This window comes from Meleagris gallopavo, chromosome 2 (assembly GCF_000146605.3).
Source record: "Meleagris gallopavo isolate NT-WF06-2002-E0010 breed Aviagen turkey brand Nicholas breeding stock chromosome 2, Turkey_5.1, whole genome shotgun sequence".
NCBI lineage: Eukaryota > Metazoa > Chordata > Aves > Galliformes > Phasianidae > Meleagris > Meleagris gallopavo.
In genome coordinates, this window is record NC_015012.2 from 41681375 (window position 1) to 41698987 (window position 17613).

At 39.3% G+C, this 17613-nt stretch overlaps 1 protein-coding gene across 2 annotated transcripts in view; it reads left to right on the forward strand.

The window, feature by feature from the left end:
- RPS6KA2 (ribosomal protein S6 kinase A2) overlaps positions 1 to 17613 on the forward strand; it is a 274636-nt gene that overhangs the window by 185401 nt on the left and 71622 nt on the right. For both annotated transcript variants that reach the window (XM_031552440.1, XM_010707087.3), the window contains one exon: positions 1077 to 1158. In XM_031552440.1, coding sequence (XP_031408300.1) covers positions 1077 to 1158 — 82 coding nt within the window. The remainder of the gene's footprint in view (positions 1 to 1076; positions 1159 to 17613) is intronic.

Here is a 17613-nt window from a genome sequence, read left to right on the forward strand (position 1 = left end):
TTTTAAAGAAGGAAGTGTCTTTCAACTTGCAAATAATGTGCTAGAAACAGACTTCCTCCTTTCTTTTTTTGGCTTTTCATGTTTTGGATGGAGGCAATTTGCAAGGCTGCATGGCTCATGACTGAATGATGAATTAAAATAATCGCCACAGATTTTTGCAATCCAAGGAGACATTCTAGAGTAAAATAATTTCATTTAAACTTTAATTCATGTATTTATATGTATATGTTACGTATGTGGGCTTTGCGGTGTTTTTTTGTATTTGGCTTTACTTCCAGCTTCTGTCCAGTAGTGAAGGTGCTGAAATAACAGTTGAGCCCCTGCTGTCATGTTTCTGACCTCTGCAAACAGTGTCCTGCGAATCAACTAAAGTATTGATTTATTTTCAAATATTAAAATACTGAACATCTATAAAGACTGAACTAAGTTACTGATTTCTTTTCTCTTGTCCTAGTGTTCAGACTAACTCAGAGAAGAAGCAATAGTTTCATGGAGTTAAAAAAAAAAAAATCTACAATTTATTTTATTCCGATTAAAAATTTACACTGTCAAAAGTTGTAACATAGGACACTGTAACAAGGAAGGATGTCTTCATTATAATAACCTATCAAATTTTCCTACCTTTTCTTAAGTATGCCTGAGCAAATTTCAGGCTGTAAAAACTTTTTGCTTCACTCACTTTTTCTGTTAGTCATCTTTCACGATTTGTGATAGAAGCTACATCTTTTTTTCCTCCTTAATTTAATTGCTGAAAATATTTTTAAGAATACTTATCTTTTTCATGTAAAGCTGTTCATAATGTGTAGAAATGTGCACACATTGTTTATGACTACTCACCCATCTTTAACTGAATCTTAAAGGACTATTAATAATACTGAAGAGCTGTCAGAAAGTGAAGGCTTAAAACAGAAGCTTTCCAGAACTAGCTCAACCAATTGCAGGTGAAATATATAAAGTGCTTTCAGCCAGGAATTTTCATTGGAATTCCTGAATTTAGTATGTGTTTCCCTATCGAATGCTGCAAGGTTCACATCTAAAAGCTTGGTACCCATTTACACAAACTGTTCTTTTTACAGGTATTTCTAGTGAGGAAGATCAAAGGATCTGATGCGGGTCAACTTTATGCCATGAAGGTACTTAAGAAAGCAACTCTGAAAGGTAAGGTTTTGGGCATTGGCTGCATTTCAGTGCTACTTCAACATCTGCTTTTCTTGGCATTTTTGTGTTACTGCTGTTTGACGGTATACAGGAGTTTATCACTGTAGCGAATGTTCTATGAAAAAAGGTACACAAAATATGTTACCTACACAGTACGAGAGCATGAAAACAGAGCAATGGTACTTCCTACCATCTTGCTTTCTTTTTTTTTCTTACTGTTACTTCCAGAACTTTACTGGGCATGCATTAAATTGTATCAGAATGACAGTATCTCTCTGCAGCTGAAGTAAACTAAAGCAAATACTTCTAAATAAGGACATTGCTGAAGTAAAGCATGACTCTTACTGGGAAGGTGGTGCTTCTCATTACATGCCTGAAAATTCACAGAAACTTATTTTCAGGTGTGATGAGTCATTCTGAGGTCTTTAAGACCTTATTGTTTCCTAACTCGTGACCAGTCAGCATGTGGCTTCCACTCGTCTCGGGCCAGATGACTGATTATTAAAGCTGGTCATCCTTTTCTGGGGTCAGTGGCTGCTGCAACCTTGCTATGACCACAAAAGAGTTTCTAGTAATGGGAGAGGTAGGTAGGACTGAATAAAAAGTACATTAAGTTTCATCTCAACTGAAGCCCTTATTGTTTGTTCCTCCGGACCGTTAGGAAGATCCATGCTTCCTCCTATTTCCCTGACCTAGTACTGTACTCTGCTTTTAACCCCCAAAAGCCTGTACATGTTGTTCTGGGTTTATTTTATCCAGGGCAGTTCTTTGACTTACTCAGAGACAATAAGTGTTTGCACAATGTGGAATTGTGCCTACGTGTTTATCCTCAAGTGAAAAGAGCTAATTTTTAAATAGTTCCGATAACTTAAGAATCCAAATTGCTTTAGTGTGTATTGGTGTGGGGAACCAAAAGAAGAATGAAGCTACTGCTAATTGCCAGGAAATGTTTCAGCAGGTGGTGGCAGACAGACACAGCACCTTTCCTGAGTACTAGTCAAGATAGGAAAGTGGCAAGTCAGGAACTTCCAAGGCCTTTTCCCCTGCCACAGCCTTTGCAAATGAATATAAATTTGAAGTGATGACTGTGTACTAATATTTTATTAGTATGTAGATAGGAAAGTTTTTTTCTGGTAGAAGAGTACAGTGTAGTGATTTAAATAGTAGTGGACTTAATACATAAAAAGTAAAAGGTTAGGCCTGTATTAAATATGCGTAATAGAGTGATCTCTAAGGTCTCAACCAATAGAAAAACACTAATTGCCCTAACTGAGATGAACTCAACTCTTGGAAATTTCCTCTGTGGTGAAAGCTATCTCCTACAGAGTACTGCATCTGAAAAAGGACTGCATGACCCTCTGATGTAAATGCATATCAGAGATTTCTTTTTGTGTCTATTGAGAACTCACAACTTCTCACCTAATGTGTAAACTGGATTGTCTGTCTGTTTTATATGTAGATCTGGGGTGTGTTTAGAAGAATCAGCTTTGAGTTGGGAGAGAGTTTCTTCTACAACCTCAAACGCCTTATTGTTACTTAATTTATGATAGCTACATCTGTAATCTTAAATTCCAGTGCAAAAAAAAAAAAGTCTATGTAATGGAAGTTTTTCAGGATATCTCAAAACACAGATGGTGATTTTAAACTATTCAAAGTTTAATCATTGTTACACCAAGAATAATAGGCATATCTATATGCTTTCCGTGTCTACAGTTCTTTATAACACAGAGCTGCTTCTTTTCTCCTCCATCAGCCTTTTACAGCATAATATTTATTAGTTTCTCAAGTGTGGGTGACAAGGTCCAAAAGTTGAAGTTGCTCTGTATTGCATTTCTCTCCCATTCAGTCTACTTGCTCTCTGACTGGTAACTCTAGATTTGTCAGTAATCTCAAGATAGCTAGCACATTATTAGGAACTAATTTGTCCATACTAATTTATATAAATAAGTTAAATTCAACAACTATTTAACTCAAGGTGCAAAAAATGAAGGCAAAACCCTGTTAGCACAGGGCAAGTGAGAAGGGCAAAAAAAATAAAGATTGCTGTCAGTGAGCTTCTTTGTAACTTCTGGCACGGAGATAATATTTCTGACAGCTTAATTTCATCTTTTAAGTGAGAGCGCTGAATTGCTGCTGCCTATCTACACTCAAAAAGGCTGCGAGTCCTTTCAATGTGAACTATTTATTACCATGTCAAGTAATGGGAGCAAAGCCATAAGTACTTGTTAGCACTGCATTCAGTATTTACTGACCAAAGACATGCAAAGACATTTCTGGATGATTTTCCTTCCTAATCTATTCTTCACAGTATAATGTGGAGTGAAAATGTCAAAGCTCTAGAAGCCAGTGCCATTAGCATGGTCACACTGACACAAGTACCTTAGCAGTTCTTTCCTTTTGCAAAGCAGATTTGTGAAACATGAAATGGAGAAATGAGAAGGGGAAAAAAGAAAAAAGAAAAAAGGAGAGGAGCATGAAGAATTAAAACACACTTAAATAAGAATTTGAAGAAGTTAAATGCCTTCAGGAGTGAAGGGTTAAAATAGCTCTGTACTTTGAAAAACATCTATGGAGGGTCCTGCCAAGGTGTTTCCCAGTCCAGGAGTAGGACTTTGGCAGTGACTAAATAAGGATGTGTAAGAAGCAGCAGAAGTACAAAGTGGTGCTTACTCCAGTGTATCTACTGCTTCTTGCCAAAGAAGTCCCTTGTTAGATAACGTGACCCCAAATTTGTCAGCAGTGAAGGCTAATGTAAGAAGAGTACTGCAACCAACAGCCGCACTCTCCAAGTTTTTGGAGCTCAGATAAATTGGTTGATAAAAAAGAGCCTTTGTAGATCAAAAATCTAAGGACAGGTTAACCTCATGAAAAAGAACTTAAAGAGCCTTCACCTGAGATAAACTTAGACTTTTGGTTCTCAAGTTTTTGTGGTGTCTAGTCCTATTAAATTTGGTCCCTATGATGGGGTGAGAGACCCTGCTACTTTTCTTGCTCTGACCTTTAGATTTTGGTTTATAATATTACAGCGTTCTTCAAACTTTTTAATATCTTCCTTGACCTCTTACTATGCTCTTCTAAACACTTCATTGTGGAAGTTCTGACCACACATACAGTTTCCTGTGAGTACAAACCCAAGCAGAAGTCCCCTTCCTTCACTGTCTGAGGAAAGGCAACATGCTCAGCATCCTCAGATGCGTGCTGCTTCCTAGAAACAGCTTCTTGACTCTGATTCACCCGTATTCTAAGATTTTCCTTATCAATGGCTTCGTTTCTGAATGAGGAAAGGGTACAGTACATTTCAGAGAGCACATTTACATTGTTTCCAAGAGGCTGTGGAGAATAATGTGTTCTTATAAGGAGAAAGAACTGCACTTAAGGGCCAACCTTACCATGTCAGCAAATATTACAGGGCATCTTCGCCTGTATATACTACATGTTGACAGATGTTTATCTTCATATGGTTTACTAGGAGCATTAATCTGCATTCATTGAGACTGTAGCTTCTGGCTTAAGTACTCAATATTCTATAGTGATTCTGTACAGTGTTTGGATGAGAAGGGAACGTTTTTCCCTATAAAAATAAACTAAGCATGCATCACTTAAAGATTTTATTATCTGTTTCTATCCAAGCCTTGTGGAATTCTGCTTGTATAAAGTCCTGATGAAATTACAGCCTCTTCACAGTGCTAAGTGCATGGTGAAGATCCTGTTATCGGGCAAAATTTCCCACTATTAAGATGTTCAGACAATAAACTCTGGATATTTAAAATGTTTTCTGCTTTCCAAGGGAGAGTTTGGCTGTCACTGGTTTTCTTTTTTAAAAAAACAGACAAACAAAAAGATGTTATTATTAATGGAGCTTTTTCTAAGAGCCAAAGGAAATCCAGAATTTCCTTCATGCAAATTTTGGCTGTCAAGTTCTAAAAGAGGTCCCAGTTCTAAAAGTGATACTCAGGTTGCAAGATAGGAAGTAGTTCCTACTGTCCAAAAGAGGACAGAATAAGTAAGCCTTCACCTAACAACTACTGAAAATTATAATCGGTTTCCCTATCATTTTCCATATCTTTCACATATCTTGTACATAAATGCAGCAGTACTGCCCAGTTCCTTCCTGTCCCCAGATTTGTTCAAGTACAACTCTCCTATTACAGTAAAATGAAAATGTTGTCTCCTGCATAGTTGTATGCTCATTTGGAACGCAACTTCAGCAGCTTAGTATCTTGCTGGTCAAGTTAGCCCAATTTTGTTTTCCCCAACGCCCTGGCAACAGCACAGGACTTACAAGAAAACCCCAACTCTCTCCACAAGAAGTTCAGTGGTGCAACAGAAATTGTGACAGGAGTTCAGAATCTGGCAGCATTGGTGCTTTTAATTATACCATGCTTTTGAAGTATTCTTTTCAATTATTCCCATTCCCTGTCCCTTGGTTTTCCGGGCACAGAAGTCTAGGAGCTACAAGCTGGGTTCTCTCCTAAGGAAATGAAACCAGGAGCACACTCAGTGCCCCCCAGGGCACATAGGCCAGCGAAATAGGGTGTGAAGTCAGCTCCCTAGCAGCTGTGTAGTATGGGAGACCTCAGGGCCAAACACCCACTGCTAATCTCTGCAGATTGCTGCACTTACACCACACTTCATGCCAATGCAGACATAGGTTTAAACTTTAAAGTAAAGTTTCAGATTTTGCAATGAAGACTCCAAGAGCATACACGTTTGTGCTTTTTACTAGATGCAGAACAGAGCGGTCTTAGATTATTCCATCTTTTTTTGCTAAGTTAACCTTCTCACAGTCTTGGCTTCTAATTTGAGTAGCTCTATAGGCCCTTTTAGCAGCAGCTGAAAGTGTTGCATATTCAGGTATTCATTTGATGATTCCCTGGAGAGTACAAAGGAAATTCAAATAAAAAAAAAGAGATCACTGAAAATTCTGTTGGTTTCTTTGATAGAAAAGGGATATATTCTACACCTATGATCAAATTATGCAAATTTGTTCTAAACATTTATTGAGTCACACTCTTTTGTCAGTGAAATATAGAAAAAGATGACTGTTTTAAAGAGCAGCAGTTCTCTATTCCAACCAGGAAAGGAGTGATGACTCCTTTCTCAGGAATCAGTAGTCCATCATACTTTTTTCATTATTGATAGTAAAGACTGGTTTTCAAAATCGCCTTTTAATTTTCAGTCAATTTACCATGTAACTCTTTGAAATTTCATTTGGTATTTCCATTCTTGACACTGTGAGTAAGTATCATTGGAGCCACTTTAAACTGCAGCTCCCATAGGTGCCATCAGTGAATAGGTTTCAGACTCAAACTCATTTGTCAAAGCCCGTTTAACAGACTTAATCAACGAGATTTCATTACTGCTTGGTTTCTCTTGGATCATTCTTTCTGTCATATTCATTGTGCTGTATATCTAATGGCAGCTATTTGCAATTGTAGTTAATCCCAAATCATTTGTCACTATACAGAAAAGGCCACGTTTGATATTTTCTACTATCAAGTAGCAGATTGCTATTGGTTGCTTTTATTGTTGCTTCAGGAACTGAGAGGCTACCTTGATGGTTGTCCTGAAGCCATGAGTGAAATGTGTATCCTGTTTAGTGAATGTAATGCAATTTCACTTTATCTGTAGAAAACCCATTTCTACTAGGAAAGTACTGGGAAGTACAAAGGATTACTCAGCCATCATACATCTCACTTGCAATAGCTGGCAAGCACAGAAGGGAGAGCATAGCTTGCTTTAATTGAAGCAGATCTACAAGAGTGATATGAAACTCTAGCTTAATGAAGGAATCTGTGATGAGGTGGGTGCTGCTGCCTGTGTGAAAGGCTCTCATAGGTGGCACCAACCACCAGCTGATCCCTAGGACAGCTGCAGGGACTCGCTGGATTTGCAGTCATGTTGTTTAGATGTTGGAATTTTGCTCGTTTGGAGAATCCCATTCAGAGCAGGTTCCTAGGAAAAGCCAGTCCTTCCTTGGATTTGTTCATCATATGACTGTTTCTTGCACTGCTGCACAATGTTTCCAGTTTCTTATGGTTCCCCACAGCTGTCAACTTCCATTCTCTTTCTCTTCTGTGTTTAGCTTCAGAATTAATCGTAGTATTGATGTACAGGATGTACCTAGGCCAGTCTGGGTTTAGTAGTGCTAGTGGTCACCATTTTACCTTATCTGCTGCCCTCTTCCTTTTGCCTTTCTGCCTGGCCAATCAGAGTTCAAGAATTCCAAGACTTTGGTTCTGCTTGTGTCTTTGCTGCCAACTTGATTCACAAACACCAAACATTACTGCTGTTCCTCTTCTCAATCTGCAGTGTTACCCTAATAGTGCCAGCCTCCCATTTACTGTGCTTGATGTCCATATGAAAAGTAGTAGATACTAATGATGATGTTATTAACACTCCTCCCCACTTAAACGTTATCTGTGGCATTCTGCAATGTAATAGCTAAAGAATCCCAAACAAGAAATTGCTAGGCAATGTCTCTTCTGTATAATGCAATGTCTATTTGAAATAATCAGAGCTATGAATCAACTGTAATTCTACATAAAATTATAGCTGTAGTGGAAAGTTAAATTGGAAATACAATGGCTAAATATCCCTGGGATTTTTAACATCACTAATGGACTCCGAAAGTCTTTGGCTGTGCTACAAAGCTATTATCTTTATGAAAAACATTTGTTGTTTGTTCAGTTCACTGAATAAGTTGGACCAGTTGGAACATCCAATGTAATTGCCATTTAACCAATTTCAGCTGCCTGCAACTGCAGTGCTTTTATAGCTGGCTGGAAACCAAATTCATAGCCATCCTTTGGGAGTTGCATCCCACTGCTTTTACTGGTTCCTATGATAAAAAAGAAAATTTTACTGCTTTTAAGCATGAGGACAGATTAATAGAGATCAACAATGGCATTTGATGGCATTTCAAATCAGAGTGACCACAGGAAGTAGGGGTTATTTGGGCTGGCAATAGTTCTCCTTCTTTGATTGTGTGCAAATCTTCACAGAGCAGCTGACCAGGCATGCAGTTCATACTTCTGCTGGAGGTGTGCTAGCACTCAGTTGACTCTGTAGAAGGGAGGTGCACTATATAGGAGGCTACCATCTGGGATTTGTTTCAACGGAAGCGAAATTATTGTTTGTGGCTTTATACTCTTCATGTGGGTTGTACATGTCAGTTATGGTTTCCTCATGCCTGTGGCATTTGCTCCAACTTGGAGGTTTTTGTGATGTTCAAAGAGAGGCCAGCAATCAGTGACAGTGACCTCCTTTCTATTTTGTCCATAGCATTTTCTATCTGCATGTGTCTGTCTTTTACACACTTAAAAGGTTTCCATGTCACAGTAATTTAATCAATGTTAAACTGATGGGAGATTATTTTTGTAAATTTAGGCAAAGTCTGAATTACTCAGATAATTGCACTGTGTCCTACTCTTCTTTTTTTATGCTGTGACACAATTCCCAATTAGTGGGCAATTGTCAACAATGACACCATTAGCTCAGATCTGCCTTCATGCTCAGATGGAGCACACTTTGACATTGGAATCAGGAAATAATGGACTGGTTGAGGCTGGCAAGGCTATCTGGGTGTATCTGCTCCAACCCCTGTGCAGCAGGGATACCTAGAGCAGGGGAGCAGGGTGATTGGTCTATGCCTACACAGCTTCAGAAGATCTCCAAGACTCCACAGCCTCTCTGAGCAGTCTGTACCAGTGCTACATCACCCACACAGCACACAAGTGCTGCCTGGCATTTGGACAGAACCTCCTGTGTCCTAGTTCGTGCAATTTGCCTTTTGTCCTTGCACTGGGCACCACTGGAAAGAGCCTGGCTCTCTCCTTTTTGCAACCTCCCTTCAGGTATTTATAGACATTTATGAGATCCTCCCTGAGCCAGCCTTCTCCCGGCAGAACAGTCTCAGATCATTCCTCTTGTCCTCATTGGAGAGATACTCCAGTATCATCATAATTTTCTTGGCCTTCAGTTGGACTCCAGAGGTTGTTATTCAATGACTGAGCATTGTGAAGGGAATGAAACAGCGTCTAGTATTCTCTGCACCTTCAGGAAGCAGGCAGTAACATTGCCCTCCTCCAGCTGCTTTCTTCTTGAGGCTGCAAAAGAAGAGGGATGCTCGGCTCTAACCATTCCCATGTGGCTTTTTAGTTTCCTATTTTTCCTTTGCTTTGCTGAAATATTATGACATAACTATAGGTATTAATCCTAATGTGAATGACTGTTTTGTTTCAGTCAGTCACCCGCATGATTGTGTACATTAGTTAGGGCTAGAATTTTTTTTAAAAGGGGTCTTTATTCAGATGGAGTCCCTGCAGCAAAGCATCACACGGTGCAAGTTGCAGCCCTCTTCTACTGCTACCAGAGCAGGCTAGTATCTTGCTAAATCATTATTTAGATTTTTGTTCCCAATTCTGTTCTAAAAAATGTGCGATGAGGCTGCAGTCACAGCTCTTTTCTCTGCTTCCAGTGGTTTGTTCTGTTAGGGTTTGCCTGTCATCCCATACTTATATGCACCTTCAATTTATATTCCTTTCTTTCCTTGTATTTTGATAAATAATTCTTCTCTATCCATCGTGTTTACTTCCTTTAAATATTTATCTGCTCTTCTCCTCTCCCCTTTTAGACATTGCTTGTTAAGGTTTATGTTTAGCTCTTGGCAATTACCCAGTGACATAGGAAAACAGAAGATTTCCTCTTCTAGTTCAAACAGTCACAGATATTTTCAGAAATGTATACAAGGATGGAGATGTAGATGGTGAGATCCTATTAATGTCAATGGCAGTTTTACTACTGACTGTTTTAGGGCCATGATTTCACCCAGAAACTCTCTGAATTTAATCATATCTTCCACTGGGCTCCCTATACGGTAGTGGAGTCCAAGCTGAAAAACCTTTTGCAGTTGTTTGAGCAGTGCATCATCTCTCCTAACAGGAAAAAAAAAGATTCCATTGGCCTTTTTACCCTCACTGTTTGTGTAGACAGGTTTTCCTGGTTGCAGCACTTTAGTCACTAACTCATTAACAACATGAGACCAGGCTTTTCCTTATGGTCTCATTTAGGATTTGACCGTGCCTTGACTTCACACTACACTTGCTGCTTGGGTTGGGGGGCTTTCACAGTGACAGATAGGCGTCATGCAGATGCTCATTTCCAAGGCAAGCATATCAGCTGAGCTACATAAAGCGTGTCTGCATAGCATGTGTGAGCCCGGGCAAAGTGAAGGTTTGGTTTGACTGTTCATTAACATTAAACGCTGATATTTTCCTGAAATATCTGTATTCTAAATTCCCCGTTGTGCTGTGTGCAGGTAGCTCAGTGGGCTGTTTGCATGGTTTGTCCTGCATGGTTTACAAACAGAAGCTGTGACAAGGCCTCAGATCTCTTAAAAGAAACAAGAGTCCTTGTGTTTAGATTATGAGCTACTATCCCATCTCCCTCAGTGATGTCTTAGGCAAACTAGCTACTTATTTCACAAATCAAAATATTTAGGATTTAGTAACCTGAAATGCTCATCCAAAATATTTCCTTAGGTCAAGGAAGATTGGCTCTGTGTTTACTGAGTGCAAACAACCTAATGGAGCAAGTATTCAGAGTGGAAAGGCAGCTTAGTGCATCTGTGAGTGAGGTGGCTGCTTAGCTCAGGGGGAGTGTTAACATTTGCCTCATGCTTTGTGACAAACCCATGCAAATCCCTCTTCCCAAGAAACTTGTATCACTGATGAGCCACAGCCTTGCCTTAACCCTAGCAGGACTAAGCTAGCAAATGACTCTCAGTTTATGGTAGTCACAAAAACATTATTTATTATCTTTTTGTCACTACCTCACACTTAGAAGATGTGTGGTTGGGTAGTTTTGTTTAAAAACTTCTGGTGGGTTTGGTGAACTTATTTTTTCTATAGTGCACCTTTAACTTTTCTGATTTAATATTCTGTCGTCTTCTGAATGTACATTACAACTGACAAATAAAAGACATATAGTTCCTTTTCTGGTAAACTGTCTATCCACAGAGACAGACCATTAGGTGAAATTGCATTTGAAAAATCACTGACAGTAAGCATTTCAGTGCAGGCAGACTGTTCTTGTTCAGTTATGTTTATTTTTAAAAATGATTTTATAGCTAGTTGTATGTCAAAACTAATGTTTAAGAAATAATAGGTCAAAATTGAAATTAAAAACCCTTAGCAAAACAGTACTTTGATGAACCAAAACCAAATTTTTGCTATTCAATTTTGGCAAAACTTGCTGAATTTAGGCTTTTTGTTCCAATTCAGATCAAAAACCACAGTAAAAACATATTTAAAAATGTGCAAAATTACCAGTTTCAAGCAGCTCTACAGCAGGCTTTTACCAGAATTAGTTTAGCCTATGAGCTAAACTGACCTGGTGGCAAATTGCAGCATCCCAGTACATGCTTTCTCCACAGAGGGATAACACCACATTTCCTCTCCTTCCAGGAATTCTCACTTAATATTGTATGAAACACTATTGTTCTTTTTCATTAACATCCCAGCTTGTCCAAGCAGAAGATTTCATACTGAGCCATTGAGGAAAATTTAGGAGCTCCTAAAACAAAATAGAAGGGACTCAGTGGGCTTAAAATCACAACTTCCAGCTCTATCAGTGAATTTCTATTTTCTCAAAGTAGAAGTTCCCTCTCCCTGAAGTAGAGGGAACTTCTTTCTCAATGCTACTGGCTTTTTAGGACATTAGAGACTAAATAAAGAGAATCTTTTTTTTCCCTAAAGATTATCATATGAGGGAACATCTCTACATTTTCACCTCTGAACCTGTGGTCATTCCCAATACTTTTCAAGCAGAAAAACATTAGTTTTGCCTTTGATGATAAGCTGTAGAAAATATTTATGGATAATACCAAAGCGCAGCCAGTTTTCACACTTCCAGAGTAAAGTATTCTGTAAATTTTAATCAGCCCTGCCTGCATGCATAAACAGGTGTACGGTAGGAGCAAAGAGCACCAGCTGTTGATTTGCTTCAAGCTCAGAAAGCAAGTGATAAAGCTTGTTACCCAGCCAGAGCCAGCAGCTCCTGGATGTCTGGATCATCTCCATCTCAAGCAAGATGAGAAAAACTTGCTGAATTTCTTTGTTGTTCTTGTTGACTTAGCAACGTCACAAGGGCAAACCGAAGGCAAACACTCATTTAATACTGGAATGCTCCATGAACAGGAAGCATCCTGCCTCTTCTTTCTAGCTGTATGCTAACTGTCCAGCATCAGCACTGCAGCATGGCAATGGCTGTGAGAGAGCAAGAGCCTGGCAGGAGAAACTGTGAAGCTAGAGAATTGTGATGGAGAACATTCATCCCTCTTGGGACTGTAGGACTGTGGGCTGTATATGCTTTTCATAGAATCATAGAATGGCCTGGGTTGAAAAGGACCACAATGTTCATCTAGATTCAACCCCCCTGCTATGTGCAGGGTCGCCAACCAGCAGACCAGGCTGCCCAGAGCCACATCCAGCCTGGCCTTGAATGCCTCCAGGGATGGGGCATCCACAACCTCCTTGGGCAACCTGTTCCAATGCGTCACCACTCTCTGTGTGAAAAACTTACTCCTAATATCTAACCTAAACCTCCCCTGTCCCCGTTTAAAATCATCCCTCCTTGTCCTATCACCCTCCTAAACAGTCATTCCCCCTCCTGTTTATACACTCCCTTCAAGTACTGGAAGGCCATGGAGGTCTCCCTGGAGCCTTCTGTTTTCCAAGTTAAACAAATCCAGTTCCCTCAACCTTTCCTCATAGGAGAGGTGCTCCAGCCTCTGATCTTCTTAGTGGCCCTCCTCCGAATCCACTCCAAGAGCTCCACGTCCTTCCTGTACTGGGGGCCCCAGGCCTGGACGCAGTACTGCAGATGGGGCCCCACAAGAGCTGAGTAGAGGGTGACAATCACTTCCCTCTCCCTGCTGGCCACCCCTTTTTTAATGCAGCCCAGAACACAGTTGGTCTTCCAGGCTGCAAGCACACACTGCTGGCTCATGTCCAGCTTCTCGCCTACCAGGACCCCCAAGTCCTTCTCCGCAGGGCTGCTCTCAAGAAGATCTTCCCCCAGTTTGTATAAATACCTGGGATTGCCCTGACCCAAGTGCAGCACTCTGCACTTGGCCTTATTGAACCTCATTAGGTTTTCATTAGCTCACTTCTCCAGCCTGTCCAGGTCCCTCTGGATGGCTTTCCTTCCTTCCAATGTATCAACTGCACCGCTCAGCTTGGTGTCATCTGCAGACTTGCTGAGGGTGTCCTCGATGCCATAGTCTATGTCACTGATGAAGACGTTGAAGAGCACTGGTCCCAAGACTGACCCCTGATGGATACCGCTTATGACCAGCCTCCACCCTGACACAGAGCCATTGATCACAACCTTTTGGCTACATCCATCCAGCCAATTCCTAATCCATCAAACAGTCCTTGTTGGATTCTTGTAAGTTAGTACCAAGTTTTAAATGTCTATTTTACAAAGGTTGAAAAAAGGCCAACTGTCTCCTAACTGTTTTAATCAACTTTTCTTTATTGTGAAATTATGAAATAGCCACCAGTTTCTCCCTTTGGATTGTCACCATTTCCAGAGCTGCTGATGAGCAGTATTTACTGGCATCTCTGAATTCTGAGGCCAGCTCTTATTGGTTTCTCATTTGGAAGTTGTACTTATTCCTAGAGCATAGATAATTATTACCTATCTCTAAGAGATAATAGTGAAATTGTTGCTATTGCTTGCAGTTATAATAATAATTATGCATCAATTCAACTTAAGGAAATATAATACAAAACATGGATCAATTACAGCAGAACAGAAATATGTCATCTCGCGGATCATTTTACAGGATAACTTGTCCATTAAGGTAAATAAATTTAAGTAAAACATATGCCTTACATCAGAAAATGATGACTGAGGTACAGCTGTGCAGAGGTTTTGAAAGCTTTCAGCTTCCCAGAAGTCATGGACAGATATGTAGATTCTGGCTTTTTTGAGGATGTTCCATTCTAGCAACTGTCAGCTTTCTCTTCTCTTCATTAAGTCCTTTGTTCAGTGCATTTTTTCAGTGCTTGTTAGAACAGATTTATGTGATTGCAAGGGGTGTAATTCTGACTTCATTGGTGTTGTGCCCCTATAAGATTTGGCTTATTTGATTTTGTTGCATATCTGCTGCTTACATACCTTAGATGAAGGAGGAATATGTTCACATCTGTGCATATCCAGTTGGTCCAGCTCTGTTTCAAAATATATAAAAATTCAAATTTCACCTCTACGTAAGGATACAAGATTTATAGGATTATTCTGCTGGTCTGTCTGTGCACTTTTAATGATGGGGTTGAGCTCACTGGATAATTTCAACCATAAAGCTAAAATACACTCGAGCTCCTACAATGTGTGTAGAAGTGTTTGCCAAGGAGATATCTTCTGTTTTGCATCCCAGCAGGGAGGGGATCTGAGCCCCATTTGCAGCAGTGGGCCCCAAGGTGGTAGGTAAAGCCCAGGCAGGGTGTTTGGAAAGGTGCAAGAGGGAGCTCAGATTACTGCTGGAAGAAAAGCAACAAGACTGTGTAGATCATAATGCTGTAGGAAATTAGGCTTTCTCGATTCACCTACTATAGGGAGCCTGTTTTGGCAGGGCAGTTGGACTCGATGATACCTAGAGGTCCCTTCCAACCCGTACAGTCTGAAATTCTGTGAACTTTTCCAAAAATTTGGAGAGAATCGTGAACTTTTGGTGATAAATAATGTAATTCAAATGTGAACGTTTAAAGTTTGAAATTAATTTAGATATATCTGTCCTTCTTAATCTCAATACTAAAGCATTCAAGCTACTTTACAGAATCACAGAACCACAGGGGTTGGAAGCAACCTCTGGAGATCATCAAGTCCAACCCCCTGCTAACACAGGGTCCCTACAGTATGTTGCACGGAAAAGCATCCAGATGGGCTTGGAATATCTTTAATTAAAAAAAAGTACAAAAGCAAAGTCTTTGATCTCTTAAAATCAAAATGTGTTCTTTTATATAAAAGGGGGAAAAAAGAAAAAAAAAAGGAACAAAATGACCTCCTCTAGACTGGACTAAACAGTCTATGTCCATATTGATTTTTCAGAGTGCTTTTCTACAAAGATGTGCTTCATGCCCTGTAATTCTGTTTTATTCCTTTGTTGCAGCAGCTCTAGCGCTGAGTAGTAAAGCTCTGGTTGTAAAGGTGCTTTCCTTATCTCTGTGATGTTTTGTTTTTGGAGGCACAGGGGACCTTTCTTCCAGAAAAATAGATTTCATAAATTTATACATATCTCACAGAAAATGTTTGTAAAATCTCTTCATGGTATACTTCTGCATTCAGATGGCCACAGCACAGTGTTCTGTTTTATTCTGTAGCAATAATCCTGTGACATGGAAGGCTGCCGTTTAGAAGATTTTAGTATAATACTGCATGGAACAGAAATGCAGTAATGCAAATAGTATTCCCAAACAGAACCAGTGAAATCTGATTACGTCTTCTTTGGAAAGTCTGTATTTCTTCATATCTTGTGTAAATAGTCACCACATAAGCACTTTGTCTTCTAGACATACACAGTGTGGATTTGTAATTAGAATCTAGCTCTCTGATTTTTCTCTTTTTGCCTTCAGCAGCTTGGATTGAAAAAAGAAAAAGAAAATAACAGAAATAGGATTTGAAAAGAATGCTGTGTGTAATTTCATATATACATTTGATTTTCTGTGTTACTGGCATGTTACAGCTAAGTGAAGAATTTGAAGTTGAACTGTATATTCCCAAGTCTGAGTTATATTTTTGCCTTTGTTCCACTGTCACTGACTTCTACCTGTTCCACAGGTATTCACACAGTGACTAGAGTCATATAGGAAATTACACACTAAACACTCTCTTAAGAAAAATAATTATCACTTCAGTGCTGCTGAAGCAAGGTAGAACTGTCTTTAGCTTCAGATACCTCAGGGACATGGCTTGGTTGTGGGACTTAGTACGAGGCTCATGCCTTGTAACAACAAATCTGTATGAAAAAACAACAACAAAACCAACAAACAAACAAACAAAACCATTAAAAACTGCACTGGAATTTATACTAAAATATATTTCTCTCGAAGTAGAAATATCAGCTGTATTCCAGGTAAGATTTAGATGATAGCTTCAGGAAAATTTTAATAGAACTAAGAGTTACTTTGGTCAGCAATGGGAAGAGTGAAATTGAATAAAAATGTTTAGAAGTTATTCTTTAGCCAAAGAGATCCCAGAAGCAATATTCAGTCTCCACTGAAGTTGATGTCTGAATGGTTTTTAACTTCATGGAGCTCTGACTTCAACTCAGGTACCTTGTCACTAGAAATATGGCAAGTTACTTTTCCCTTATGGCAAATTAACTATACATTTTAATTGATATACCAAATACATTAGTATCTCTTTTATAAGCTTCCTTTTACAGCTTTTGTAGGCCATGTTTTCTCTAATTAAAAGCTTTCTTAGGTTTGACTTGACAGCCTGCTGAACAGATACAATATCGTTGCATGTACATCAAGTAAGGTCCCCAGATCATCATTCCTTGGCAGTGTCTATGCTAGAGATGCACTGACTCTTAATCTTTAAGTGAGAAATATGAAATTCATTTGCTGAAAATCAGTTTATCTTTTTGTATTTAAATCTTAAACATAGTTGATATTGTAAAAACTTCAGTGAAGATTATGGTTTTATTTTCTTCTTTAATAAATAGACTGCTAATCCATTTTCGAGAAGGATGTTTTTTTCTCCTTGGAAGGTACTCTGAATGTAGTTTTCCTTTTTTCCCCCTTTCCCTTCCTTACTTCACGATTGTTGAAATTGAAACAGCCTCAGAAATAAAATTCATATGTTAAATTAAACCTGCTCTTTAAGCATTAAATAAAATAAATGGTAAATTTGTCTTCTTTGATGTTCAGAGCTAAGCAGACAGAATAAGCTGAGTTTATATGCATGCATATTCAGCTGTCTCCATTTCTCTTTCATATCACATTAATACCTAGAAATGGGAATTATTTTTATTTCAAATTAGCAGGTGCTTCCTCCCCTGTTGCAAGTCCCACTGGTCTGCTCTTTTCTGCCTTGCAACATGAGGGATTACTTCAGGGATGGTTAGCTGGCCCAAAAGCATGCAAACAATCTTTATGACTTTACGCTCGTTGTTGCACATTGTGTGCTTCCATCTGATGTATGATTTAAGGATAGGCAGAAAAACCCATGGGTAGAAAGGCCAGGAGTTTAGCAGTTTAGCAACAGTTCCAATGGGACTGTATTTGTGAAAGTAAACATCTGGTGCAGGCGGAATCTGCCAAAGCCACCTGCACCTCTCCTCTGCATGCTGCTCTGAGTCCTTACAAGTGGTCGAAAACAGGAGGAGTAGGTAAGCTTATCTAATCCCCATCAATACCAAAGGCTGGGCAGAATCTCTGAGCT